At 38.4% G+C, this 27,444-nt stretch overlaps 1 protein-coding gene across 5 annotated transcripts in view; it reads left to right on the top strand.

Moving 5' to 3' along the window:
- The window catches only part of dclk1a (doublecortin-like kinase 1a), a 281,096-nt gene extending 254,970 nt beyond the window's left edge, over positions 1-26,126 (top strand). For 3 of the 5 annotated variants that reach the window (XM_073043890.1, XM_073043894.1, XM_073043895.1), the window contains one exon: positions 24,922-26,126. In XM_073043890.1, the coding sequence (XP_072899991.1) occupies positions 24,922-25,086 (165 nt within the window). In that variant the 3' untranslated portion in view covers positions 25,087-26,126. Of the gene's footprint in view, positions 1-3,393; positions 3,468-24,911 lie in introns of all 5 variants that reach the window. The other 2 variants (XM_073043891.1, XM_073043893.1) reach the window with 2 other exon arrangements.
- Positions 26,127-27,444: the final 1,318 nt, after the last annotated feature.

The raw sequence follows: 27,444 nt of genomic DNA, 5'->3' as shown, positions 1-27,444 counted from the left end.
AAAATCAGTTATTGAAGTATGGAGTTGAAGCAAAAGGAACAAGTTTGAACCTGGGTGTTAATTAATACCCATTTTGTCAACAGTTTTCTATTTAGTGTTAAGATCTGGGTTAGCAATTTAGTAGGTAATACATGTAAAATATTGTTCTTACCCTGTGCATTACTTTTATCAGTTACTTTACCAACATGTCTTAAACCCCATTTATTTAACTTCACTCTGCATTTTGTATAATAACGGACTTAATAATAAAATATTATTATTAAAGGACCCTTAGACATTCAATTTAATGCCGTAGAACTTATTTTAAAAATTCCAAATGTAATGAAAGGAATGGATGCTGAAGCATTTACATTATTTCCTGGAACTTTTTATCTGGATGTATGTTATTGAAATTTAACAGTTTTGAATTTGAAGCAATTCATATATTACCAGATACAATTATGCAATGGTTTGACCTCGGGGTGAGCATAGGCTTCAATCAGATATGTTGCCTTTGACATGTTCTATGAGTTGAGAATAACCTTTAACCTCTAACATATCCTGTGAGGTCAGTCATTTCATTTGGGGTCAAGCACTCAATGGCTAAGGTTTCTAACAGGATATGCTTGGTCATGTGGAGCTATTTTCTCATTGTGCAATCTTAGAATATTTTTGCTTTCTGAATCTCTTAAGCCTAAATTAAGTTTTCTAAAATATATAATGACCACCTAAATGTAATAATGCGAGCATCATGTTTTTAAGGAGAAGTCCAGGAATTTAAGTGAGTATAATAATAGTTATTGGAACAAAGACATTGGCAATTGTTAATCTGTTTCCAGTCTCGGTGATTTTTCACTGTGGAAAATATTATTGCATATCTGATAGCATCAACTAACTGCAGGAATGTGGTGTTCCAAAAATAAAGTTTGTATTTTGTAAATTCTGTAATTATTGTTGTACATCTAGTCTTCAGGCTTTCTAAGACATTCCAAGGTTTGTATTAAGTCCTCTAGTAAATAACAATTAGTATTCTTTTATAATGGATTTACATAAAAAAAGTAGATGTACATAAAAAGTCTATACAGGAATAGTATTAGTGAGGAAGCATGTTCTTAAAAATCAGCTCACCTCATTATATTTGTGCAGTTGTTCCTTTAAAGACTATTTTTGTGCTTTTCATAAAATTCAGTGAAGTTGATTGTAAGTAATGGGTATTTATAAATAATATAAAGAAGAGTACTTTAAACTTAAGCTAATCATAGAAGATGTAGCCATAATACCCTAAATAACCATTGGAGAGATTTTAAAACACGTAGCACAAACTAAACAGCCACCAGATGGCAGCGGTTGACAGGAGAAAAGGCTTTCAGCGTTTGTAGGAAGGAAATGGATATGATCAAATGGAAAACATTGATTTTTATCAATGTAAAGACTGTTGCCTTTAATAAAAAATGGTTGTTTAGGTAAAATGTTAGATATACCACTTACAAAAGGAAGTGTTGTATAACAGTTCCTAGAGAAAATCTTTACCAATGGTCCAGAAATTGCCTTTTATTTTTTTTTGTAATTTATTTTTTATTGAAGTTCATCATCAAACAGTCATCATGCAGTCCAGTGTAGGTCTGTAGTCTAGTGTAGCTTTCTCTGTGTTTTTCTTATTACATAGCTCAGTCTAGTTTTTGTACTGTGTCATGTAACACCGTGGTCCTGAAAAACGTTGTCTCATTTTTACTAAGCACTGTACCAGTAGTTATGGTCAAAATGACAATAAAAGTTGACTTGACTTGACTTGACTTGAAACAAACATTTCCATAAGATGTATTTCAGATGCTATACATATATATCATATAGTGTATTTGTCACAAATCTCCACTTAATATTTATCTTGCCTTTTAAATAAGTCTGTAATATCATTCTTCAAAAAAAATTCAAATAAGCCTTGTATTTTGAGTAGTTTTAAATAGTGAGCCAAGAAAAAAATGTTTTCAGTCAAAGTGGACCATGCTTATCAAGGTAGCCATTTTCAGGAAGTGCTGCATTTATTAAAATAAATAAATAATGATGTTACCAATGATAGGAGATAAGCCTTCATTTGTTCAAGACTGCTGAGATATAATTTTATATCTTAGGCTTTCAAAAGACAAAATAGTAAATTGCGAAAGGAATGGTTTGTGTGTGTGGTAAAAAAAAAGATGAGCTGTGTATGCTAGATTTCCTTTTGAATTCTAGTACTGTATTGAATCAAATATTTCTATTTAATATGCTTTTTTTCCAAAATATATCATGTATTTTCTCTGCTGATTTATATTGAAGAACGTCCAGAAAGACACAAAGCCAACTGTTAATGTAGATTGCAAATTATTTTAATGAATACTTACAAATCACTGATTATTATCATACCATGTGCAATCTTTTAAAAGTTGAAACGAGTACTGAAGAAATCAAGATTGGATGGGTGGGTCACATAGTTAGATGTGTTTAATCTCAGTAGGGTGGGTTTTGTGGAAATTTAGTCACTAAAGGAGATGATATAATGAGACAAGGAAACCACGTCCAGTCATCTCAAAGAGTATGACATTTAGCAACAGCAATGCTCTTTGCCCAAGTGTTCAGATCTGAACTAGCATAACAAACCACAAGTGTAGCAAGTAGATTGGAGTAACAAATAGCTGTGGAACCTCAAAGTCATGGCCAGAACGTTAGAAGTAAGAGGGCTACTGTTGTACTAACAATAAGAGTTTTGTATTTGGTATAAGAACATAAGCTTGGCAAGCACTAATTCTCTTTACTCCAAGAGTCTGATGCAGAATGGTTTTTGAGCATAACACTAGGGATATTATAGAAGATTTTATAATGAACAATATGCTGTGAATAGATGAAGTCTAAAAATTAAGTAACCATACATGGAACTACAGTCAAGAAAGTTTACTATATAAAAAGGAATGACATTTTGATCAATTAATTTTTTATCATTTTAAATATGTGAAAGCTTTAAACAAAGCATTCATGAGTACCAAAGCTAAATAGGTTAATCTACATTAAAATAAACGGAATTCATAGACATCGTCTTGCTTGGAACTGGGTAAAATGGTATGCAGTATGCTGAATCAATCTAGTGCTTGTGATTGACTCTGTGGATGATAGCATTTAACTGGTTTTAATACTGCAACTTATTACATTACTATGAATACTGCATTTTACATGAAGCTTGCATGTTATTTTTTCATGTCTGTTGCAACATTGAAACGTTCCCAAACCTGCAATATGGCCTAATTTCTAAGTTTTATGGTAAAATGTTACCAGACTATAGTCTGTAGCTTTATATGAATTAGTAGCTGGCTAGTCTCAACATGGGTCTGTTGGGTATGGGATCGCAATGGCAATGGACTGAGTTGCCGATTTCTCTCTGCTCAGCTGGACCAGGGGTTTACCATCAACCGATCAGAGTCATTGGACTACTACCAGCAACCAGGAATGTATTGGATAAGGTATGAAATGGTGCAGTGCCAAAAGTCAGTGTTTCCATGACAACGTGCTGGCAGTCTCCATTAACCTTAATTCAGCTGTCAGTTATGCAACTAAAGCTGTGCCTTTGATTTATCCATATGCTGCTTTACCAGTTCATTTTAATAGACAAACAACAAGTCACTCATCTTCATTTGCCACTCGTGCATCATGCCGTCATTGTAAGCTTTTACCTGTTCATTGTATATCAGTTTAGCTTAAACTTTCATCATTTCACATTTAATCTTGCAAAGTAATACAGACAGGTTTAAAAAATATATCATATTTGTATTGCACTGTTTGCATATGTGCTGGAGGTATGTATAAAATCTACTTAAATAGATCAAGCATGATCTGATTGAGTCACGCACTAAAGTAATGTTTTCTGTTTTTAAACCTTTATCAGTATCACACATTCCCTTTGGGGGGAGAAAAATCAGTGTTCATGTTAGTTCACTCATACCTTTAACTATTCTAAATTTACAACAATAATAACCTCCCCCCCCCCTTACTTTTCTTGATTTCTCTGCAGTCTTCAAAGTTAACCTAATCTTCCCCCTCCTCGTCTTCCAATTACACTCCACTGTCATCTGGCTGAGTGGGAACGTACTTGGCTAATGCTGTTCTTCCTGATGCTCTCATAGCCAGGGAACGGCCCTCCCTGATTACCCATCCCACACCTGTGCTCTTACCTCCATTGCTAGCTAAGTGGTATGACTTAATTTCCTTTTATTTGTCATCTACATGCTGCTGAAATCATACAACATTCTGATTCCCCTGCGCCTCAAAGCACCATGACAATCATCCTCAACCCTGTGCTTGATGATCTAGATTTCTAGAGTTATCCTGACAACATCCAGCTATTCCTCAATTGTCGAATCTCTAAATTATTAGATGGCTTGTATGGCATCTAGTATGGAGTGAGCGAAAAATTCCTCCTGTTGAATGTTGATCAGGTTGGAGCCCTTGTCTTTAGTCGCTGTCACAGACTCTGGATCTCAGCCACTAGCTCCATCCCTCTCACTGGAAATTTTCTCAAACCTTTATTTGATCCTGATGTGAGAGTTGAGCGTCATCTTTGCATCATAACTAACACTATCCTTTGTAACTTTGCTCCAGCAGGTGAAACTCCCATCCGTTCCTTTCTTCAACCTCTGACCCTATATTTCAATTATGTTAGTGGCTGGCCTCCCCTGTTTTGTATCCTGCAAACTTGAATTCATAAAAACTGTCCAAGCTCACAACATATCCCATCCACCCACCATGTTAAACCACAATGGCTCCTGGTGAGATCATGTGTTGATTTTAATGTTCTCATTTTTGTGTTCATATCACTCCCAATCAATGCAACTTCCAGCCCTATAATCGCCAAATTCTGCCTCAGTGATCATCGAATTCATTCACTGCACCATTGGCAAGCTTCTTTAAAACTGGAAAAGCTCATAGCTCTACATTTCTCCCTTGAACCTCCCTGCCAATCAACTCATTCCTCCTTATGCTGCTGGTGTTCAGGGCAGCAATGAAGGTCCTCCCTCTCTGGTGGTGTTCAGGGTTTCCTTCATCATGTCAGTAATTTCCTCTCGGTTTTCACTACTGTCAGTCATGCAAGACCTGGGTGGAGGCTCACAAATACCGTCACACTTAGATATAGAAGGATTGTTCATTGCTGTTTCCATAACAACTTTGTTTTACTGGTCAAGGTGGTTAGCCCTAAGCTGAACCCCTAAACCTGGAAGACCAGTGGAGCACTCTTAGTCTGGCCTCTACCCTTTGACCTGTTTGGCATGGGCAGACAACATCTTGAAATTATTGTGTGCTTTTAAGGTAGTGAAGCATCTCAAGGGGCTTCACAACCCTACCAAGAGCCAAAGCATAAGGCCTTGACTACAGCCAACATAGCTCTCCAGGTCATTGAGGCAGGCAAGCCTCCAAACCACGACAAGGTTGTGCTCCTCTTGGAGGCCTCCTTTAAGGAGCTCTTTAGAAAGCTTCCTCTAAAACAAGCCCCTTGTGATACTTCATGACATTAAAAGCATGATTTCAAGTTGTTTTCCTATATTTGGGCTGCAGAACGATCAACACAGCCGCAGCCTACAACTCTTACTTTAATTGGCAATCATGACTGACAGCCAGCTGTAGAACAGCCCATCTGAAAATTGGCTCACCCCCAAACTTTTACTTTTTTTCTTGGTCTCTTTTGGAAAGTATTTCTTTCCATTGCCCAAATACATTCCTTCCAGTTAAGTATCACATTTGTCATGATTACTTTTAGTCACATGGGAAGGAGAGATGATGTAAGCCATGACTTTTCCAAAATTTGTTTCATGATTACTTGTAAATGGGCAAGAAAAAATTTTATACAATCGCCTGCAGAATTTTTAAAAAACTTTTCTTCCCCCTCCCTTTGATTTGTTTCACATGAGGCTTCACTTGTTCGGTTCAGCATTGATGCAACTGAGAACATACTGAAATACCTAATTAGAAGTAAAACACCCAAAAAAAATCCAGCGGTTATCCAGAGAGCTGCCCATTTTGAAGACTGAAGTAATATTGAATATGGTCCTATTTCTGTAAAAGAAGCATTTTTCTTTTTTATTGTAACCAGATTATTGTTCTTGAATGGACATTTGATGAATGAAATTCTGGTACTCTCATGTATCAGCCAAGCTAAACCACTGGTCCATGACAATATAGAATGTCAATTTTTATTCTCAACTTGTAGTACAACATATAAATAATAAAAATTAAAGTAATAGTACTGAAGCAAGCACAGATTACACCCAGCTACAACTATTGGGGATCCTAGAGAAATAAATAAAATCAGAATTAAGGGGCAAGCATCAACAAAACTCAGCATGCCAGTGGTCATATTCACAGAAAGATATTGTATTTTATTTCCACATTCGTTACAGTGAACAAGTTGCTTTTTGCTTGTTCTTCCAAGAGCGAAGTTCATCTTTATTTTACAGAATTAAATTTTGCAGCTCTTAAAACTTACTTTTTGGACTTGACACGTACTTCAGTCTTCAGGTCTGTGACAGTAGTCGGCAGAGAAAGGAAGCTTGGCCTACCCGTGTCTTAAATAGCTGCTGTAGTCTTGACCTCCTGGTACTCACACTTGCAGATGATCTCAGCTTCCCTAGATAAAAATGTATTCATCATTATCTACTCTTCGGGGTGTAGACTTGTACTCCTTATCCCTTCTTCAAAACATTCCCACTTCTAAGCTAACACCATTTTGTCTTACAAACTTGCATTTTATTTTGGCATATACCAAAGAGGAATCAAATTTAACCCTTCTTTCAAAGGCACAAATGAATTCAGTCTGAGTCTTTTACAATACAGATCAGAACTAAAAGGAAGAATTAATTTGCATTTGTCTAGTGGCTATTTGCATCCCTAGGATGTCCCAAAATCCTTTGAAATACAGTCGCTTAGTTGGAACAATTTAGTTAATACTCTTTACTCTAGTTAACTGTTTTGGACAGTTCGCTTTAAAAAAGACATTGACTATGCATGTTCTCCCACTCTTTGCAAAAGCCATTGTTAGTCAACACATCATACTTACTGCCATTAGGATAACTAGCACTAATAAAGGGAACATTCAAAGCAATAAACACACACAAAATGCCGGAGGAGCTCAGAATAAATTATTTTTGGTCTGATGGACTACAAGAATCAGCATGAAACAGTTTTATCACAATCATACTGGCACTTTATTGGAATAACTTTTCATCGTCAATCTAAACACCTTTAAAAATCTGTTTGTCCTATTGCATTATCTCACTAATTCACGTTTGAACTGAAAGCATTTCCTTTACTGGTTGCCACATTCATAGCAGATAAGCATCAATGAATTCTATCCCTTCTTCAGAAAAAAAGAATGTTCTCAGCTAAAATTTCCTTCCTACTATCAATGATTTTCTAACTCTCATTGTAAATTCTGACTTTTCATTGGGTTTAATTCCATTGAAAATTATTTTGCAGAAATTGTATTCCTCTAATTAGTTTACTTTTAACAAGTTCTTCTCTTTGTGGATTTATTTGTAAAGTACATAATGATTTAAAAATAGTTAAAAACTGTGCCAAATCATTAAGTTCTAATTTTTACTGGTTCTACAGAACACACAGCAACCACCTTACACACTACAACCTGTTCAGCCAAAAGTGTGGAATAGATAATCTATCTCAGCTTTTTTCCCCAGAGATCTTGGACATCACAGAATCCAACATTTAATCAATTCAGTTCACTCTGTATTACTGAGAAACACTGATTAGTACAGGGTATTTTAAAAAAGCTATCGGATGAGACAATCTCCCAGCTGTAATACTGAAGACTTCAGCCTGAAACTAACCATTCCTGTAGCTCTGAAAATAGAAATTTCTGGAAATACACAGCCAATCAGGCAGCACCTAGTGAGAGGAAAGCAGAACAAAAAATGTTTAGGTCCAATCACTTCATTAGTACTACTATAGTAGCTAGGGGTAAAAAAAAAAATTCCAGTTCTCTGGCCTTGGCTTTCTAGTGCAGTTGCAACACTGATATCAACTGACCATGTAAGAAATTGTCTGTTCACAAAAAGAATCAAAAATCTGTAAAGTGATGGAAGATGACGGTGGAGCAACGCTGATGTCAGTTTTCCACTATAATGTATTCACTGATGGTCAGTTTGGTTTTTACCAGAACCCTGAGCTCCACAAGTCTATGAAGCCTTGGTATAAACATGGACCAAAGAGCTCAGTTCCTGAGTTAAAGCTGTATTTAATAAAGTCTGGCAACAAAGGGTTCTGGTGAAGTGATTTTGAGTGCCAAGGGGAAAGAGAAAGAAAACATCCTCAACTCAAACCTTGCACCAAGAAAGATGTTTGTGATTGTTGGAGGCATCATTTCAGGAATTCTTCAGGGCAGCATCCTAAGGTTCAACAAATTTCAGCTGTTTTATCAGTAACCCCTCTTCTGTCTCTGAGAAATGAGGCCATTAGAAAGGGTTCAATTCTATTCATCATTCCTGAACAGTTCAAACAAGCTGTCCATATTCGCATTCACCAAGACCCAGACAACCAATCAGATGTGAGCTGGTAAGTAGCAACCAGGCCATATATAGTGCCAGGTAATGGTTATTTCCAACAAGAGACAGATTAACCAATCCTGAAATTCAGTAGCATTACCATCACCAAGTGCTGCACCATCAACACCCCTGGGGTCACCTTTCACCAGAAAGTTTAACTGGACAACCTCTGCTGAGTTCCCCCAGCTGTTCATGTGTGCTGTTAAATATTCTGCATAGGATCAATTAAACACACTCAGTTTTTTGGTGGTTTAAAAATTACCACAATAAAAGAGCTTACATAAAAAATATTTAAAGGCAGTCTTTGCAACCTCAAGAATTGCCAAAGATTGTTACATTGATTTAAGAACTCTCTGAAGCGCAGTTATCAAAGTTGCAGCAGCTGATTTACACACAGATAAGTTCCAGAAATAGCACTGAATGACACAGCTGAAGATATTTTTAAGCAGTATTACCTGATCAAGTGGATATTGATCCAGGGGTCGACCCTGCTCTTCAAAGAGTTTTGTGCAAAACTTTAAATTCATATGGAATGATAGATAAGATCTTGGCGCAAGTATTCATCTCAAAGGAGTCACCGTCATCTTCAATCACATCAGTCTAAGAAAGTTCAGATATTGTTTATAGAGTAGTAAACATAGAAACATAGAAAATAGGTGCAGGAGTAGGCCATTCGGCCCTTCGAGCCTGCACCGCCATTCAGTATGATCATGGCTGATCATCTAACTCAGAACCCTGTACCTGCTTTCTCTCCATACCCCCCGATCCCTTTAGCCACAAGGGCCATATCTAACTTCCTCTTAAATATAGCCAATGAACTGGCCTCAACTGTCTCCTGTGGCAGAGAATTCCACAGATTCACCACTCTCTGTGTGAAGAAGTTTTTCCTCATCTCAGTCCTAAAAGGCTTCCCCTTTATCCTTAAACTGTGACCCCTCGTTCTGGACTTCCCCAACATCAGAAACAATCTTCCTGCATCTAGCCTGTCCAAACCCTTTAGAATTTTATACGTTTCAATAAGATCCCCCCTCAATCTTCTAAATTCCAGTGAGTATAAGCCTAGTCGATCCAGTCTTTCTTCATATGAAAGTCCTGCCATCCCAGGAATCAATCTGGTGAACCTTCTCTGTACTCCCTCTATGGCAAGAATGTCTTTCCTCAGATTAGGGGACCAAAACTGCACACAATATTCTAGGTGCGGTCTCACCAAGGCCTTGTACAACTGCAGTAGAACCTCCCTGCTCCTGTACTCAAATCCTTTTGCTATGAATGCCAACATACCATTTGCCTTTTTCACCACCTGCTGTACCTGCATGCCCACCTTCAATGACTGGTGTACAATGACACCCAGGTCTCGTTGCATCTCCCCTTTTCCTAATTGGCCACCGTTCAGATAATAATCTGTTTTCCTGTTCTTGCAACCAAAGTGGATAACCTCACATTTATCCACATTAAATTGCATCTGCCATGAACTTGCCCACTCATCTAACCTATCCAAGTCACCCTGCATCCTCTTAGCATCCTCCTCACAGCTAACACCGCCGCCCAGCTTCGTGTCATCCGCAAACTTGGAGATGTTGCATTTAATTCTCTCGTCTAAATCATTAATATATATTGTAAACAACTGGGGTCCCAGCACTGAGCCTTGCGGTACCCCACTAGTCACTGCCTGCCATTCTGAAAAGGTCCCGTTTACTCCCACTCTTTGCTTCCTGTCTGCCAACCAATTCTCTATCCACATCAATACCATACCCCCAATACCGTGTGCTTTAAATTTGCACACTAATCTCCTGTGTGGGACCCTGTCAAAAGCCTTTTGAAAATCTAAATATACCACATCCACTGGCTCTCCCCTATCCACTCTACTAGTTACATCTTCAAAAAATTCTATAAGATTCGTCAGACATGATTTTCCTTTCACAAATCCATGCTGACTTTGTCCGATGATTTCACCTCTTTCCAAATGTGCTGTTATCACATCTTTGATAACCGCTAGCATTTTCCCCACCACCGATGTCAGACTAACCGGTCTATAATTCCCCGGTTTCTCTCTCCCTCCTTTTTTAAAAAGTGGGGTTACATTAGCCACCCTCCAATCCTCAGGAACTAATCCAGAATCTAAGGAGTTTTGAAAAATTATCACTAATGCATCCACTATTTCTTGGGCTACTTCCTTAAGCACTCTGGGATGCAGACCATCTGGCCCTGGGGATTTATCTGCCTTTAATCCCTTCAATTTACCTAACACCACTTCTCTACTAACATGTATTTCCCTCAGTTCCTCCATCTCACTAGACCCTCGGTCGGTCCCTTACTATTTCTGGAAGATTATATATGTCCTCCTTAGTGAAGACAGAACCAAAGTAGTTATTCTATTGGTCTGCCATGTCTTTGTTCCCTATGATCAATTCACCTGTTTCTGACTGTAAAGGACCTACATTTGTCTTGACCAATCTTTTTCTTTCCACGTATCTATAAATGCTTTTACAGTCAGTTTTTATGTTCCCTGCCAGCTTTCTCTCATAATCTTTTTTCCCTTTCCTAATTAAGCCCTTTGTCCTCCTCTGCTGATCTCTGAATTTCTCCCAGTCCTCAGGTGTGCCGCTTTATTTTGCTAATTTATATGTTTCTTCTTTGGACTTGATACTATCCCTAATTTCCCTTGTCAGCCACGGGTGCACTACCTTCCCTGGTTTATTCTTTTGCCAAACTGGGCTGAATAATTGTTGTAGTTCATCCATGCGATCTTTAAATGCTTGCCATTGCATATCCACCGTCAACCCTTTAAGTATCATTTGCCAGTCTATCTTAGCTAATTCACGTCTCATACCTTCAAAGTTACCGTTCTTTAAGTTCAGAACCTTTGTTTCTGAATTAACTATGTCACTCTCCATCTTAATGAAGAATTCCACCATATTATGGTCACTCTTACCCAAGGGGCCTCGCACGACAAGATTGCTAACTATCCCTTCCTCATTGCTCAATACCCAATCTAGAATGGTCTGCTCTCTAGTTGGTTCCTCGATATGTTGGTTCAGAAAACCATCCTGCATACATTCCAAGAAATCCTCTTCCTCAGCACCCTTACCAATTTGGTTCATCCAATCTATATGTAGATTGAAGTCACCCATTATAACTACTGTTCCTTTATTGCACGCATTTCTAACTGCCTGTTTAATGCCATTCCCAACCTCACTACTACTGTTAGGTGGCCTGTACACAACTCCCACCAGCATTTTCTGCCCCTTAGTGTTATGCAGCTCTACCCATATCGATTCCACATCCTCCGGGCTAATGTCCTTCCTTTCTATTGCGTTAATCTCCTCTCTAACCAGCAATGCTACCCCACCTCCTTTTCTTTCCTGTCTATCCCTCCTGAATATTGAATATCCCTGGATGTTGAGCTCCCATCCTTGGTCACCCTGGAGCCATGTCTCTGTGATCCCAACTATATCTTATTCATTAATAACTATCTGCACATTCAATTCATCCACCTTGTTACGAATGCTTTGTTATGAATACGTTACAAGGTTAGTACACTCACAAAGGATGCAAGAGAGAGAAGAAAACTAGCAATATGGATCAGAATGTCTTAATGACACAACTTTTGGCAGCACCATAATAATTACAGGTGCATTCTCTTACAGTAGGATCTACAGGTACCCTGAGGTTGTAGGTCAATGCAATAAATCTTTAAAACATGATGAAACATAGTTAGTTATGGTGAAACTGTTTTCTGTCAAGTTTTTTTAATGTGCTTATATTTCAGAGACGTTTTAATAGACAATAGACAGTAGGTGCAGGAGTAGGCCTTTCGGCCCTTCTAGCCAGCACCGCCATTCACTGTGATCATGGCTGATCATACACAATCAGTACCCCGTTCCTGCCCTCTCCCCATATCCCTTGACCCCGCTATCTATAAGAGCTCTATCTAACTCTGTCTTGAATGCATCCAGAGACTTGGCCTCCACTGCCTTCTGGGGCAGAGCATTCCACATATCCACCACTCTCTGGGTGAAAAAGTTTTTCCGCATCTCTGTTCTAAATGGCCTACCCCTTATTCTTAAACTGTGGCCTCTAGTTCTGGACTCACCCATCAGCGGGAACGTGCTTCCTGCCTCCAGTGTGTCCAATCCCTTAATAATCTTATATGTTTCAATCAGACCACCTCTCATCCTTCTAAATTCCAGTGTATACAAGCCCAGTCGCTCCAATCTTTCAACATATGACAGTCCCGCCATTCCGGGAATTAACCTTGTGAGCCTACGCTGCACTCACTCAATAGCAAGAATGTCCTTCTTCAAATTTTAAAACGGAGTAAGGTAAATTTGGGATTAATAATATTTATTAATAACATACAAAAGTGCTTAATTAACAAATTAAACTAAAGGTTTTTTTAAAAACCCTAACTCCCCTTTAATAAGATGTGAAATAAAATGCTGGAAATAAACAGCATGTTCAGACAGCACTGCAGAATAAGAAAGAGATGACATTTCAGGCCGTTGATCCTCCTTCAAAACAGATAGGATGAGGCAGGGCTGCTCGATTGATCCCGGTGTTTTTGAAGTGGCCTGGCTAATGGGGGTAATGAGAGGGAGAGAAGACAAACAAAAGGAATGTTAAAGCTGCAAAATCCGAACCATACATATTACTAAAATCATAAACCAAAAGAGGAAAGCTGGAAATCCCCAGCAGGTTGGACTGTTCATGTAGAGGCAAACATTGAATTAATTATGTTACAGATGGATAACCTTACAGTAGAACTGGACATTTCTGATATACACAGAAAAAAAATGAGTTATTTGAAATAGTTGAATTCAGTACTAAAGGCTGCAACATGTCCAAACAGAAGCTGAAGTGCTGTTGAGTTGAGAAAAACACTTTTTCACCCAGAGAGTTGTGGATCTGTGGAATGCTCTGACTCAGAAAGCAGTGGAGGCCAATTCTCTGGATGCTTTCAAGAAAGAGTTAGATAGAGCTCTTAAAGATAGGCAGAGTCAAGGGATATGGGGAGAAGGCAAGAACGGGGTACTGATTGTGGGTGATCAGCCATGATCACAGTGAATGGTGGAGCTGGCTCGAAGGGCTGATTGGCCTACTCCTGTACCTGTTGTCTATTGTCTATTTCTCGTGTTGGACTTTGCACAGGAAACAAGAAGTAGAAAGATCAGAATGAGGTGGAGACTTAAAGCAGCATGTAGCTGGAAGCTCAGTATCCTCCCTCTAGGACCAGTGGTAAAGTCTTAACTCAGTTAGCATCTCCTCAATCATCTTGACCTCAAGCTACCAGAAGTAGTTCATTTGTTCTATTACTTGTGTACAGTTCTGGCCACCTACCTACAGGAAAGTTGTAGGATTGAAAGATTGAAAGAGTGTAGAGACAATTTACATGGATGTTGCCAGGAATTGAATGATAAGGAAAGGTGGAATAGGTTAGGGCTTTAATATATTCTCTAGAACATAGGGGAATGAGAGGAGAATTGATAGAGGTATACAAAATCATTGCCGGCTGGTGGCGTAGTGGCATCAGCCCCAGATTTTATGGTGACTGATCCTGATTTCGAATCCGGTCAGCTCCTTGCATACTTTCTATCTATGCTGGGTTAAGTGTCAAGCTAGCAATTCGACTTTGTAAAAACTGTCAAATGCTATGGAAACAGCAAAAATGTCGCCCAATGTGCCGCAAAGCATGAACAGGAAAAACAATTCAAAATTATGCATGGAGTAGGTAGGGTAAATGCAAGCAGTCTTTTTCCACTGAGGTTGGGTGAGACTAGAACTAAAGGTCATGGGTTAAGGGTGAAAGGTGAATGTTTAAAGGGAATGTGAGGGGGAACTTCTTCACTCAGAGGGTGGTAGGAGTGTAGAACAAGCTTCCTGTGGAAGTGGTGGATGCAGGTTCAATTTCAACACGAGAAATTTGGATAGGTACATGGATGGGAAGGGTATGGAGGCTACAATCCGGTGCAGGTTGATGGGACTAAGCTGATTAATAGATCAGCATGAACTAGACAGGCTGAAGGGTCTCTTACAGTGTTGTGGTGTTCTATAACTCTATCACTCCTCCTACCCCGTTTGCAACTTAAAACCAGCCTGTTTTTTCACTCCCCTAGTTCTGATGTAGGATCTTTGGCCTGAAAACATGGTATTGTTTTTCTTTCCAAAGGTGCTGCCTGACCTGCTGAGTGTTTCCAGTGTTTTTGGTTTTAATTTCAGGTTTTCAATATCTCCTTTTTTATACATTTTCAATTACCTCCATCCACACCTACCAATATGGACCTACATAGAACATTACTGCACAGCAATTGGCCATTCAGGCTATGATGTCTGTACATTGTGAGGCCAATTTAAACTGCACATCTGCCTGCACCTAGCCCATATGCCTCCGTACCCTGCTGTTCATGTGTCTGGCTAAACGCCTCTTAAGTCTAGTTCACTAATACAAACAATTAGGCTGACTAAGGTTGAGTGACAGAGGATCCAGCTGGCGTTTTCCTAGAATAATGATGGTCTGCCACTGGAATCTATGGGGAATGCAGCTGAAGAGTTGGGTAACAGGTCCTGCATCCCAATATTTCAGTAAACCCCAGACTCGAAGCATGTGCATGTAAGTCCAGACTTAATTTAGTTTGAATGCCCAAACACAGATGAATGCTTACAGTATGGCTGGTTGCGGCCAGTCCTACAACTTCAGTTCCCATTTTGTAGTGAAGTTCCTCACAATACACCAGTATATAACTTCCATTACACTCTAAAAGATGTGAGGAATTACTCACACGCAGGTTCTATCTCCTGCAGTCCAATAGCCATCGCTTTCCAAGGTAAAGACGATTCGTCTTGAAAATTAAATTTAAGAAGTTTTGTTCTTGTAGCATAATACCACATACACCATTCACTATTTCAGTGGGGTTTTCAGTGACGTAACAGGAAAAACAATGCAATAACATTTATTCATCCGAATAATCAAGGTGCTGTCCTATCAAGAGGCTAGACAGTTTGAGCCTGCTTTGGAGTTCAGAAGAATGAGCTGTGATTTTATGGAGACATGAAAGATCCTGAGGGTACCTGACAAGATAAATGTTCAGATGTTCCCACTAAAAAAAAAACAAGGAGCATTGCTACAAGATATGGGGTTGGTAATTCAAAAAGATGTGTAGAAATTTCTTTTTGCAGACAATGGTGAATCTCTGGAATTCTCTACCCTGAGGGTGTGCAGATTAGATCATTAAAGTATTTAAGGTGAAGGAGGATATGTTTTGAAAAATCAGGGTAATGAGAGTATTGGGGAACCAGTGTAAATGACAAATTTAGGCCAGTGTTGATCAGCTGTGATCATATTGAATGATGGAACAGATTTGAGGTGCTGAGTCATCCAGTCCTGCCCTAATTTCCTTGTGTTTTTGTATATGCATTTGTTTTAAGGGTACAGAGTGAAAATAGCAAAGCCAATATGAGTGTAAATGGTTGATTAATTTCCTTATCAATTAATTAGGTGACAGATTACTGTCCCATTTCAGTTCTTTGACAAGCATAGTGTTGGCTCTTTCTGAATGAACCCCAGTGAGCCAGCTTTATGAATGTAAATGATTATTATGTCATTTTACATCTAAAATTCATTTATTTGCTCATCTTTCATAAATGCCTCAGCTTCTGGCTGTGCCGGCTTGTTAACAACTGTTCAAATAAAACATATTTTACAATATTTTAACCTTAACATCAACAGCTAATATCAATAGCTGCCATTGAGTTTTGCAGATTAAAATGCTTCAATTCTTCACTTTCAGACAGTGTTAGTAACAAATGAAGCTTTTACCTTAAGCAAGAGGGAATCTTTCAATCTCCTTTCATAATTATTTGTTCTGCAACAAATTTCTTTTCAGTTTTCTTTCAGCATTCTGTGTCACTTTCACAAATTCCTTGCATCACAAATTTGCTTTGGTATCCATTTCATTTCTGCTTGAAACTGAAATTTTGATATCACAATTGTTCACCAACATCTCTGAGCTGGGAACAAGGAGAAAGTATTAATCTTATGTGTGCTTGGCATGGTTCATTTTTCCCTTGTGTTTCTGCTGTTTTGTTTTTAGGATACAACTAAAGCACTGCCCATGAATCTAAACCCCATAAACAAAAGGGATGAATAAAAGTGATCAGTTTGTAATGTTTGAAATATAACTTAATTGAGGCAAATGACAGATTTATTATTTCAAGATAGGAAATTAAACCAAAATAATGCAGTTATTTTGAAAACTATTACAGGCAGCAGTTCTTATGTAAAAGGGTTATCATCGGAGGAGCGTTTGATGGCTCTGGGTCTGTACTCGCTGGAATTCAGAAGGATGAGGGGGGATCTCACTGAAACCTTTGGAATGTCGAAAGGCCTAGACAGAGTAGATGTTGACAGGATGTTTCTCATGATGGGAGAGTCTAGGACAAGAGGGGATAGCCTCAGGATAGAGGGGCACCCTTTCAAAACAGAGATGCAGAGAAATTTCTTTAGCCATTTTAGCAATTTGTTGTCACATGCAGCTGTGGAGGTCAGGCTGTTGGGTGTATTTAAGGCAGAGATTGATAGGTTCTTGATTGGACATGGCACCAAAGGTTACAGGGAGAAGGCCGGGAACTGGGGTTGAGGAGGAGATTATAAAAAGGATCAGCTATGATTGAATGGTGGAGCAGACTCGATGGGCCAGATGGCCTAATTCTGCTCCTGTGACTTATGGTCTTACAGTCTTCTTGAAAGCCAGAAGTGCAATGCAGAAGCATCACTCCTTGAATATTAAGCATCAGCTTCCCCAATGGCTTGTTTAAATACAATATTCGTGCATCATGGTAGGTCTGACCAATGAGGGAGGATGCACAGATTACTGAGATAGACATATGCTTCTCTCTAGTGGAGTGACAGTTCAAGTTATATCACAATGAGAGTTCAGAGAAATATAGGCAGTGAACAAGAATACGATGTGTGAAAAGATTGGTTGTTCACATTCATGGGAGGAGTAGAGCAACAAAATATTTTTAGAGTTTGCACAGATCTTGGAATCTGTTAAGAGTTTTAAATGACTGTATCAGAGTAGATGAGCAGGAACCAATAATGGATATTTAGGTTTCCAAGAGCTACCTGAGGGGTATAACGTACAAGGTGATCAAGTAACAGCTGGGAAGTGAGATTAACCTAAATTATTTTTGTCTGGTGTAACAGAATATATCCTTTTTTTTGTATCCTGGCTTTCTATGCTTTTGTTAAAGAGTTTAGAAGATTGAGATGCATTGAAACAAGTAAGTCATTGCAGGGCTTTTTTGAGATAGGAGGGACTGTGGCCACAGTGTGCAGAGGCCTGTTTTTGTCCTGGATGGAATTGATCTGACATTATTGGGAGCTTCACCTAATCAAGTAGGCGAAGAGAGTTCAATCACACTCCTGACTTGAACTTTTCAGTTAGTGGATGGTCTTTAGAATGTTAGCAACTTGCTACGGTATACTCTTCTCTGACCTGCTCTTGTATTTACATTGTTGGTCCAGTTGAGTTTCAGAGAAGTTAACAGTGAGGGACTTGGCCATGTATTTGAATATCAAGGTAGTTTGATGCTCCATTGATGGAGAAAGCTTTTGTCTATTAACTCTGACACTTTTTTCTACTTAATAGCCTATCCCTAAATGCTAGATGAAGGTTTGAACTCCACTTTCTGACAAGCTGCAATTGAACATTGTACAATCATTGACTAAGGTAGCTGAGGTTAAAACACTGCCTTGAGGAACTCTACAGTAATGTAGTGGGATTGGGATAATTGACCTTCATCAACTACAAATATTTTCCTTTATGCACGACGTGACTCCAGACATCGAAGAGTTATTTCACATATTTTATTTCCATGTAAGAGGAGGTTATGCAGCCCATTGTGGTCAGGTCAGCTATTCTTACCATCCCATTCCCCCAATTTGTTCCTTGTAGTGTCTTTCACATGTGCATCAGCTCCACAACACAACTCCTGCTTTTCTTTCCATTCATCTACACTAGGGCCAATTAACCTATCAACTAACAAGCCTTTGGGATCCCACATCTGGACAAACATTGCTTTGATGTTCCAGGCTAACACAGTTGTCCGTTGTATTTGAAAATAAGCCATGTGCTATGCTAAAGGAGCCCTTCTAAAATCTAGTTATTTCCAGGAAAAGAAGTATCCTCTGTACAGGCACACACCTGGTCTTGACTAGGTCATGCAAATAGGCTTGTAGGAAGAAATTACACATTGAAGAGTGGCCCATCCAACTCTACACTTCCTATTGATTGCACTCACACAATCACCCCCCTCCTCCCCACCCTTTGCATTTTTCAATCTCTTCCTGAGTGCAAATATAAGCGATGGTGTGGTGTAAACTCTGCCATACTGTCTGTCAGAAGAGGAATTGTTCCATACTAGCATGTCCCATGTCTGTCGTTAACTTAATACTAACTGGCTCCAGTTGGGTTATTCGGTATACATGCAGGCCACTCACATGATCATTTTAACCATTTTCTACTTGAAAGTGCTTGAGATTTACTATTCAAACTGCTCAGTCCTAATCTTATAGAAAGATTTGCCCAAAGAGGACTCGTAGATTTTTTATAGTACGGTGTTATCGTCTACTTGGACATTGGTGTAGTATAAAAGGTGAATGAGTGCAGCAAACAACATTGAAAATGGAACTTCTCCAATTACAGGTTGCTTCAACAGCTCAAACATTGATTTTGTCAACTCTTTTTTAAAAATTTGGCAAACATTCTAGGACTCTGTCTGTACAAGTAACAACTGTACTAGGGCTCCATCATATTATTGGCCTTGAGGTGTGGGCTCAGCAAGCCCTCACCCTTACCCAGAATACATTGCAGCTTGTGGTGCTTTGCTCCCCTGGTGGAGAGTTATCTACAGTTACCACTTCTGGTGCAATACCTCAGGCAGCATGCACAGAAATGATCTTTGGCACAGTTCTCTATCCTACATTTATATTCTAGAAAGGTTGATTTTTCTTACACATCAAGTTTGGTACCTGCTCCAGAACATTTCTTCATAACAGTACTCACTATTTAAGCCAAATACATTGACTAAAGACTGTCCTTTAATAATTAGAATCATAGTTATGAAGTCATAGAGCCTCATCTTCTGCCTCTGCTTAGCATTTTATTTGTAGACTGAGCTGGGCTCGTATTTGGTGGTAATTGGTTTCATATAGCTACCTAAAAACTATTGTGTTAATGATTTTTCATAAAGTTTGACCACCTAATAAAAAGTTGCCCTACCAATAGCTTTCAGCAAATTCTGGAACATTTCTAAACTGCTATCTTCAATAGTGCAAATTTTGGAACTCACTGTTTTTGTGAGAAACTAGTGTGTGATTATCACAACAGTTCTAATATTTATCTGTGTTTCATTCAATTGTTGATATCCAAACAAGAACATGAACGTAACTGTATTCAGCCTCCATATTCTTAATTTTATAGTATAAAAATACATACAGAGCAGTAGTTCAGAAAAACACGCCTATTCTTCATGCAAGAATCACTGCTGTAGTTCACACAGAAAGCAATGGTTTAGTTGATTGAACGTATGAGTTCATTGAGAAAATAGACAAGAGTCCCAGGAGTCTTCCTAATATGATTCAAGATAAAAGGAAAAAGTAATCCTAGAGTTACAGAAATTCATTCCATTAAGAAACAATTGCTTTTGTATGTCTCCAGCTCAGTCTGTAGTTTGTCCCTCATCATATTTCCCCATTTTTCTCTCTTACAATTTTTTATTGGTTCCTTCTACATACTCAGGCTTAAGATTACAACATATGCATTGACAAAATCAATGATTACATGGAACTATATATCAGAGACGTGGTTGGAGGAGGCAGCTCCTCACTCAGATTATTTTATGAAGGTTATGTAACAACAAAGTTTTAAGTTTGTTTCACCCCCAGGATGGATATAAAGTTACAGATGTCAATAATTCACTTCAGAAGTACCAGAACTTATTACATACTCCTCTGTTAAATTTCAAAAATAAAGAACATTGGTCAATTCCCCATGGTCACTATAAGGTTACAGTATTGCGTCTGAGGGAATAAGAGCAGGCAATTTATCCTGGATGTGGTTGCAGCCCATTCTGAAGAAATATGAGTCTCTTATCTCACTTAGATGAAAGATTCACATGAAATGAGTACAAACCATTGCATCCCAATTTCCAGTTCATGCAGGTCTTAATTGCCCTCAATTTAGGACTAAATTGGCAATCTTACTTAGATATATCATGTGATAGCTGGAATGGGAAAGGAAGAATGTCACTAATATAGTAAGAAGGAATTTGCAGAGTCTGAAAATCACTCTCGTTTGGCAACCATTGTCATCGTTGAGCATTCTCAAGTTGTCTTTACCATTTTCTCAGAGTGAAGAGAAACAGATAACACTCAATAATGGTACTGGTTCCCCAGAAGAGAAAGCATTCCATTTCCCAAAACTCACTCCAGAAAAACTTCAAAGGGATTTTTAGAAAGATATCAACCCTAAGTACAAGAGTTGAGAATGATGGGAAATGCCATAACCATTTACCTTTTACACTGTGCATGTCCAGTGCATTTCTTTGTTGCTGTTGAATGGTATACTAACATGAAAACCAATACTCTGTGGCGATACAAGCTTGAGCTATGATTGAAAAAGGATGTTACAGATGGAATTTCTACTTTGTGTTGTAAAATTCTTACGTACCTCCAGTTCTTCGTTACCTGAACAAAAATTTTTCCCAAAATTCATACACTATTCACTAACCTGTTTTCAAAAGCAAAATAGAGGGACTGTACACAATTTGTTGTTACTAAAACATTTGGTTGCAGTGACTTTGCTAGTATTTTGGAATAAGTGTAAAGAGCTCGCCTTTAAAAAAAAGCCAAAGAGAGAGTATTGAACAATTTAAAGGTAGCTGTCCCAGCGGGAATCATTCAGAAACATTAGTGGATCAGCAATAACACAGTTAATGATCTCAGTTACTGAACTCGCTCTTTGAATTACTAAGCTGCTAAGCAGAAAGCTTTTCTCTGGCAAAACACAACGTAACATTCAACTCTGTTATCTACATTGTTTTAAAAGTTCTAAGCGTTATATATGCATATCAGCAAGAAACGTATGAAAATGGCAGTATTGTGACATCTGCTTGTATGGTGTCTGGGAAAGTTTGATCACCAATTCAAAATTATAAATAGATTTCCAGGTTGCTAATCTTATTTGCTAATCTTGTACAGTCCACTAGTCTTGTTCATTCTGGATACAGACTAAAAGGCAACTATCTTTTACTTATCCTTTTTTCACTTAAGTTGTGCTCAGAAGACTTCTCTTTTTCCATAAATAGCAAGTTGTTTAAAACTCTGGGCAGTAGGTTCTGAAACTCTGGATTTTACTTACAATTGATTAGAAATAGGACCAGAATCAGGTTTATTATCACTGATACATTTTGTGAAGTTTGTTGTTTTGTGGCAGCAGTACAGAGCAAGACATAAAAATGACAGTAATTTACAATAAATATGATAATAGTGCAAAAAAGGAATAGGGAGGTAATGTCCGTGGACCGTTCAGAAATCTGATGGCGGAGGGGAAGAAGCTGTTCCTAAAATGTTGTGAGTGGGTCTTCTGTATTTCATCCCTGGCGATGAGAAGAAGGGATGTCCCAGATGGTGATGTCTTTGCTAGATGTTACTTTTCTAGATGTCAGTCTGCTATCAACAGTCATGTAAGCAAGTTGCATTAGAAGGATTATATTTTGAAATGCTAGTCTTTGCCAAGTCTTCCGACTTTTCAGACTTCATTATTTCTGTTACTTGTGCATATTTTTAGAACTCCTTTAAAAAGTAATAAATCAGCTTGGTGTAGGTTAACTGGACAGATTAATCAGCATATCTGCTGGGGATTTGCTGGGTTGTTGCTCCAGCACATGACTTCAGAAAGTGTCTAACAGCAAAGCCCAGTCTGGAAATCCCGGTAAACAACTGTCAGAAAGGTTTGAACTCTTGCCTTGCACAAGTATTCAAAGCTTCCTGACAGTCTTGGAAGAAGGTTGTCAGAACTGCTGACATTTTTCAGAAAAAGATAATTGTTTCATTATTGTAAAAATCTTTCTCATGTAACTTTGAATTAAGTAATTCCTACACTCGGAGTATGTGAAGTCTCTTGATCTCCTAGTTCAGTGTGGTTTACAATATAACCAGACTGCTGGCAAGAAAATTGCAAAATCTATACATGTGTCAGGCAGTCAGGTAGGTGTGGTATAACAGCAACCTAACTACCTTGAAAGCAAGTACGTAATTCCCCAGTTTTGTTTTTGTTTGTTTCGTTCTGAACTTTGTACAATGGTAAATACGGCAGATGTCAGCATAATTTTCAGCAAATCTTCCTCTGTATGTCTCAGGATTGTTTAAAAGGCACACTTATTTTTAACAAGATATCGAATTATATTTTAAGTTGTAACCATTAATGTTACATCATAATGTGATGCAATATTAACTAAAGTGCTCATAGGAACAGCATAAAGTGCCTCAGTGCATCATGATTTACAGCAATATTCCAAATGCAAAAATACCTTTAATTATTCCCATCAAGCAATGAAGTGAATGCGCATTGTTAATAGAACTGGTTTCATTTTTAAATTTTTATTTTTTGTTTTCATTTCAAAATTTTAAACACAAGCTGCAATCCAACAACAGTATAGTATACAACATCTGCAAGCCAATAGGCACGATTACAATTTTACAGAGAAAGCTAGAATTATGTTGAAGCTTAAAAACAAAAATGTAGGAAAAGAATTTAAAGCATTATTCCTTTATTAAAGAATGTGACAGCTAAACCAATCAGGCTACAGTTTAAGTTCTAAGTGTCACTGACTTGCATTCAGGGAAAAGTATAGGAAATAATTGTTACTTTGATTTTTTTTAAAGTTCCTGATAATGTTTTTATACTTTTAATATTTCATTGGCTCACCTCCCTCTCAAGGTAATTGCTGCCAGATAATCAAAATGACATTCTAAAATAATTTTGTATTTTGCTCTTTCAACTATTGGAAAGGTTTTCTTATTCTTTTTCCAAAGTCTTGTTAGTGAAATCGGATGAAATCAAAACAGTTGGCTGACCCCAAATGAATAAGTGTATCAATAATGGGAAAATGGATATAGTTTTAGTAGTTAACGATGGTGCTTACTTTGATGTGTAAATTTCTAGTGTTCATCCTTGGATTTCTATTTAATGTGAATACATAATATTCAGTAGCAGTGCCATAAATTTTTGATAAACAATTTTACAGGATTCTATTTACATTAGATGGGAGAAGGATAAATTTACTCTTGTTTTAGAATAGCATTCCATTATTCCATCTATCTTTCCTGTGGTAAGATAAAACCAGAGGGCTTGCCTACATTACATAAAGGGTCTACTATTTTATATAATCAAGGTCGTTGGTTTATGGTGATTAAATACATTAAATTAAACTTTTATTGGATGGATTTCACAGCTTTTAGAATCACAGTATAGTATGCAACATCTGCAAGCCAATAGGCACAATTACAGTTTTACAAAGAAGCTAGAATTATGTTGAACTTTAAAGACAAATAATAACCAATCCAAATTGGTTCTGGACTGAAATGTACACTCCAACTTGTAGAAGTAGAAAGAGTGTGTGTGTGTGTGTGTGTGTGTGTGTGTGTGTGTGTGTGTGTGTGTGTGTGTGTGTGTGTGTGTGTGTGTGTGTGTGTGTGTGTGTGTGTGTGTGTGTGTGTGTGTGTGTGTGTGTGTGTGTGTGTGTGTGTGTGTGTGTGTGTATACATACGTACGTACATAGGGCAGTAGTGTCCTGGGCAGCCAGTAAGTATAATGAGAGTGTTACTCCCTTTCTTCAAAGAGGACATATTAACAGTTTTATGGCAGCTCTGACCTTGCTCTAACAAAGGCCCCAGTATTCCTGCATTTTAGGCATACTGTACACTCACAGTGAATGCATTATCTAAGACTTCACATTATTTTCAGTTCCTGTAAAAAACAACATTAATGAGATTGGACTAAATTTACTTGCACAATTCAGAATAGAATAGGTTTTTGCATATTGGAAAATTAACATCAAAGAGTGCATTTACAAGCATCAACTTAGAGAAAATAGTATTTTATGAAAAGTGACAATTGCCAGTGCTAGAATGCTTCAAAGACACCGTTTGAAATGCAATTATCTATTTCAAGATATCCATTTGTAAAGTGTATAATAAATATATATAAAGTCTTATTTCCTTTGATCATGATTACAATATAGGTAATGTTCCTACGTATGTCTCAAACCTGATTTTTTTTTCTCATTTACTATTTTATGACCCTGACAGACCACCGCTCTTGATAAGGAGAGGCAGGTTTTCCGAAGAAGATGCAACCAGGATGTGAGGAGAAGCTATGTGGTACAAACTAATGCACCAGAACACAACTCTGAATCTGAAGATTACTCACCAAGCTCGTCTGAGACTGTTCGTTCACCAAATTCTCCCTTTTAATAAACCCTGTTCCCATTACCAAGCTCTAATTGCTTAGTGCAATTTTATAAATCATTTCTGAAGAAATAATGAATGTTTAGTTAATTAGCTAGGACGATGTTGCACTGATATATGAACAGTATTGATTCTAGCATGGTTTAATGGAAAAGCACAAGGCATGTGAAGGTGTAGGTGAATGCAGCTGCTTTGCAATTCAGCCATTGTCTGTATTCTTAACTATTTAGGTGCTGGATTTTCCTCGCACCATGAAAAACATTGACGTTTTCAGTTTCTGATTTTTTTTTTGAAAAGAAACAAGTTATGGTGCAAAAATTATACTGTTGTTCAAAGGATTCTGAATCTCTGTGAAAGAGGAATATTTCTCAGTATATGAATCCTGAATTCTTCAATATAATCAGTGTCCAATGCATTTTCTAAAGCAACTTTTATCTTGGGTTCCAGAATAAGTTGCAACAGTTAAAATAATTGTTACATCCATGGTAAGTAACTTGATTACTCTAAAATGTAGTACAATGAAACTTTGATTGGACAGTACTTTACAGAGCATAGAATGGTGAGATAGGTGACTAGGATTGTATCACTGAACAGCAGTATTGTACGATATGACAAACTAAAGTAAAGCTCCACAGTTTGATATTTAGTTCTTAGGAAAGTAATGAAATTTATGTTAGAATACTTGTATCAACTGTGTAAAACATTCCTAAAAGTGAAAAACTTTCACATGGATAAACTTTTGCAATTGTAAAACCTCTGAGATATCAGGCAAGAAACATCTAAGGCCAAAATCTTCCCCACAGACTATTTTGTAGAACATTGTAAAAGTTAACTCCTGTGAAATGTCATTGCTTTACAGTAGTCATCATCTGACTATGTGTGGTGCATACTACAATACATAAACAAGCCAAATCTGTGAATAAATGATTTATTGAAAACCAGAAGAATGCATAATGGAAGTTGAGTTGTTTCTTATCATTCTGAAAGTGGACACTCCAGAATTTTTTGTGGCTTTGTCTGGTTATTAAATATTCTGCACAAATTTATTTATTTGAACACTAATTGAGTGTCAGAGAATGTCAGAGCAAGAAACCTTAAACTAACTTGCTTCTGATATCATGTTTCTGAGCTTTTGGTGCAGACCTCTTGCTGTGCGTAAGCTTCCTTGATTTTGAAGCCAGCTCGAAGTACGTCTCTTCGCTGCCCAGCTGCCTCTGACTGGGATCCAGCTGCCAAGGGACTATCAAAACCATTGGCACAGGTACTAGAGCTGGTACCTCACAGTCGCAGCAACCTGGGTTCAATTCTGACTTCAATATTGTCTGCAAAGAGTTTGCTTGTTCTTCCTGAGAATACGTGGATAGTGCAGGTGAGTAGTGGGTTACAGAGAAAATTAGTGAGAGACAACACACACAAAATGCTGGTAGAATATAGCAGGCCAGGCAGCATCTATAAGGAGAAGCACTGTCGACGTTTCGGGCCAAGACCCTTCGTCAGGACTAACTGAAAGGAAAGATAGTAAGAGATTTGAAAGTAGGAGGGGGAGTGGGAATTACGAAATGATAGGAGAAGACTGGAGGGGGTGGGATGAAGCTAAGAGCTGGAAAGGTGATTGGCGAAAGTGATACAGAGCTGGAGAAGGGAAAGGATCATGGGACGGGAGGCCTTGGGAGAAAGAAAGGAGGGGGAAGCACCAGAGGGAGATGGAGAACAGGCAAACAACTAAATATGTCAGGGATGGGGTAAGAAGGGGAGGAGGGGCATTAATGGAAGTTAGAGAAGTCAATGTTCATGCCATCAGGTTGGAGGCTACCCAGCCGGTATATAAGGTGTTGTTCCTCCAACCTGAGTTTGAATTCATTTTGACAGTAGAGGAGGCCATGGATAGACATATCAGAATGGGAATGGGACGTGGAGTTAAAATGTGTGGCCACTGGGAGATCCTGCTTTCTCTGGCGGACAGAGCATAGGTGTTCAGCGAAACGGTCTCCCAGTCTGCGTCGGGTCTCACCAATATATAAAAGGCCACACCGGGAGCACCGGACGCAGTATACCACACCAGCCGACTCACAGGTGAAGTGTCACCTCACCTGGAAGGACTGTCTGGGGCCCTGAATGGTGGTGAGGGAGGAAGTGTAAGGGCAGGTGTAGCACTTGTTCCACTTACAAGGATAGGTGCCAGGAGGGAGATCGATGGGAAGGGATGGGGGGATGAGTGGACAAGGGTGTCGCGTAGGGAGCGATCCCTGTGGAAAGCAGAAAGTGGGGGGGGGGGGGGAGGGAAAGATGTGCTTGGTAGTGGGATCCCGTTGGAGGTGGCGGAAGTTATGGAGAATTATACGTTGGACCTGGAGGCTGGTGGGG

Source organism: Hemitrygon akajei, chromosome 4 (genome assembly GCF_048418815.1).
Source record: "Hemitrygon akajei chromosome 4, sHemAka1.3, whole genome shotgun sequence".
NCBI classification, from domain to species: Eukaryota; Metazoa; Chordata; class Chondrichthyes; order Myliobatiformes; family Dasyatidae; genus Hemitrygon; species Hemitrygon akajei.
The sequence above is the reverse complement of the archived record's forward strand: the minus strand, read 5'-3'. Positions and strand labels throughout refer to the sequence as shown.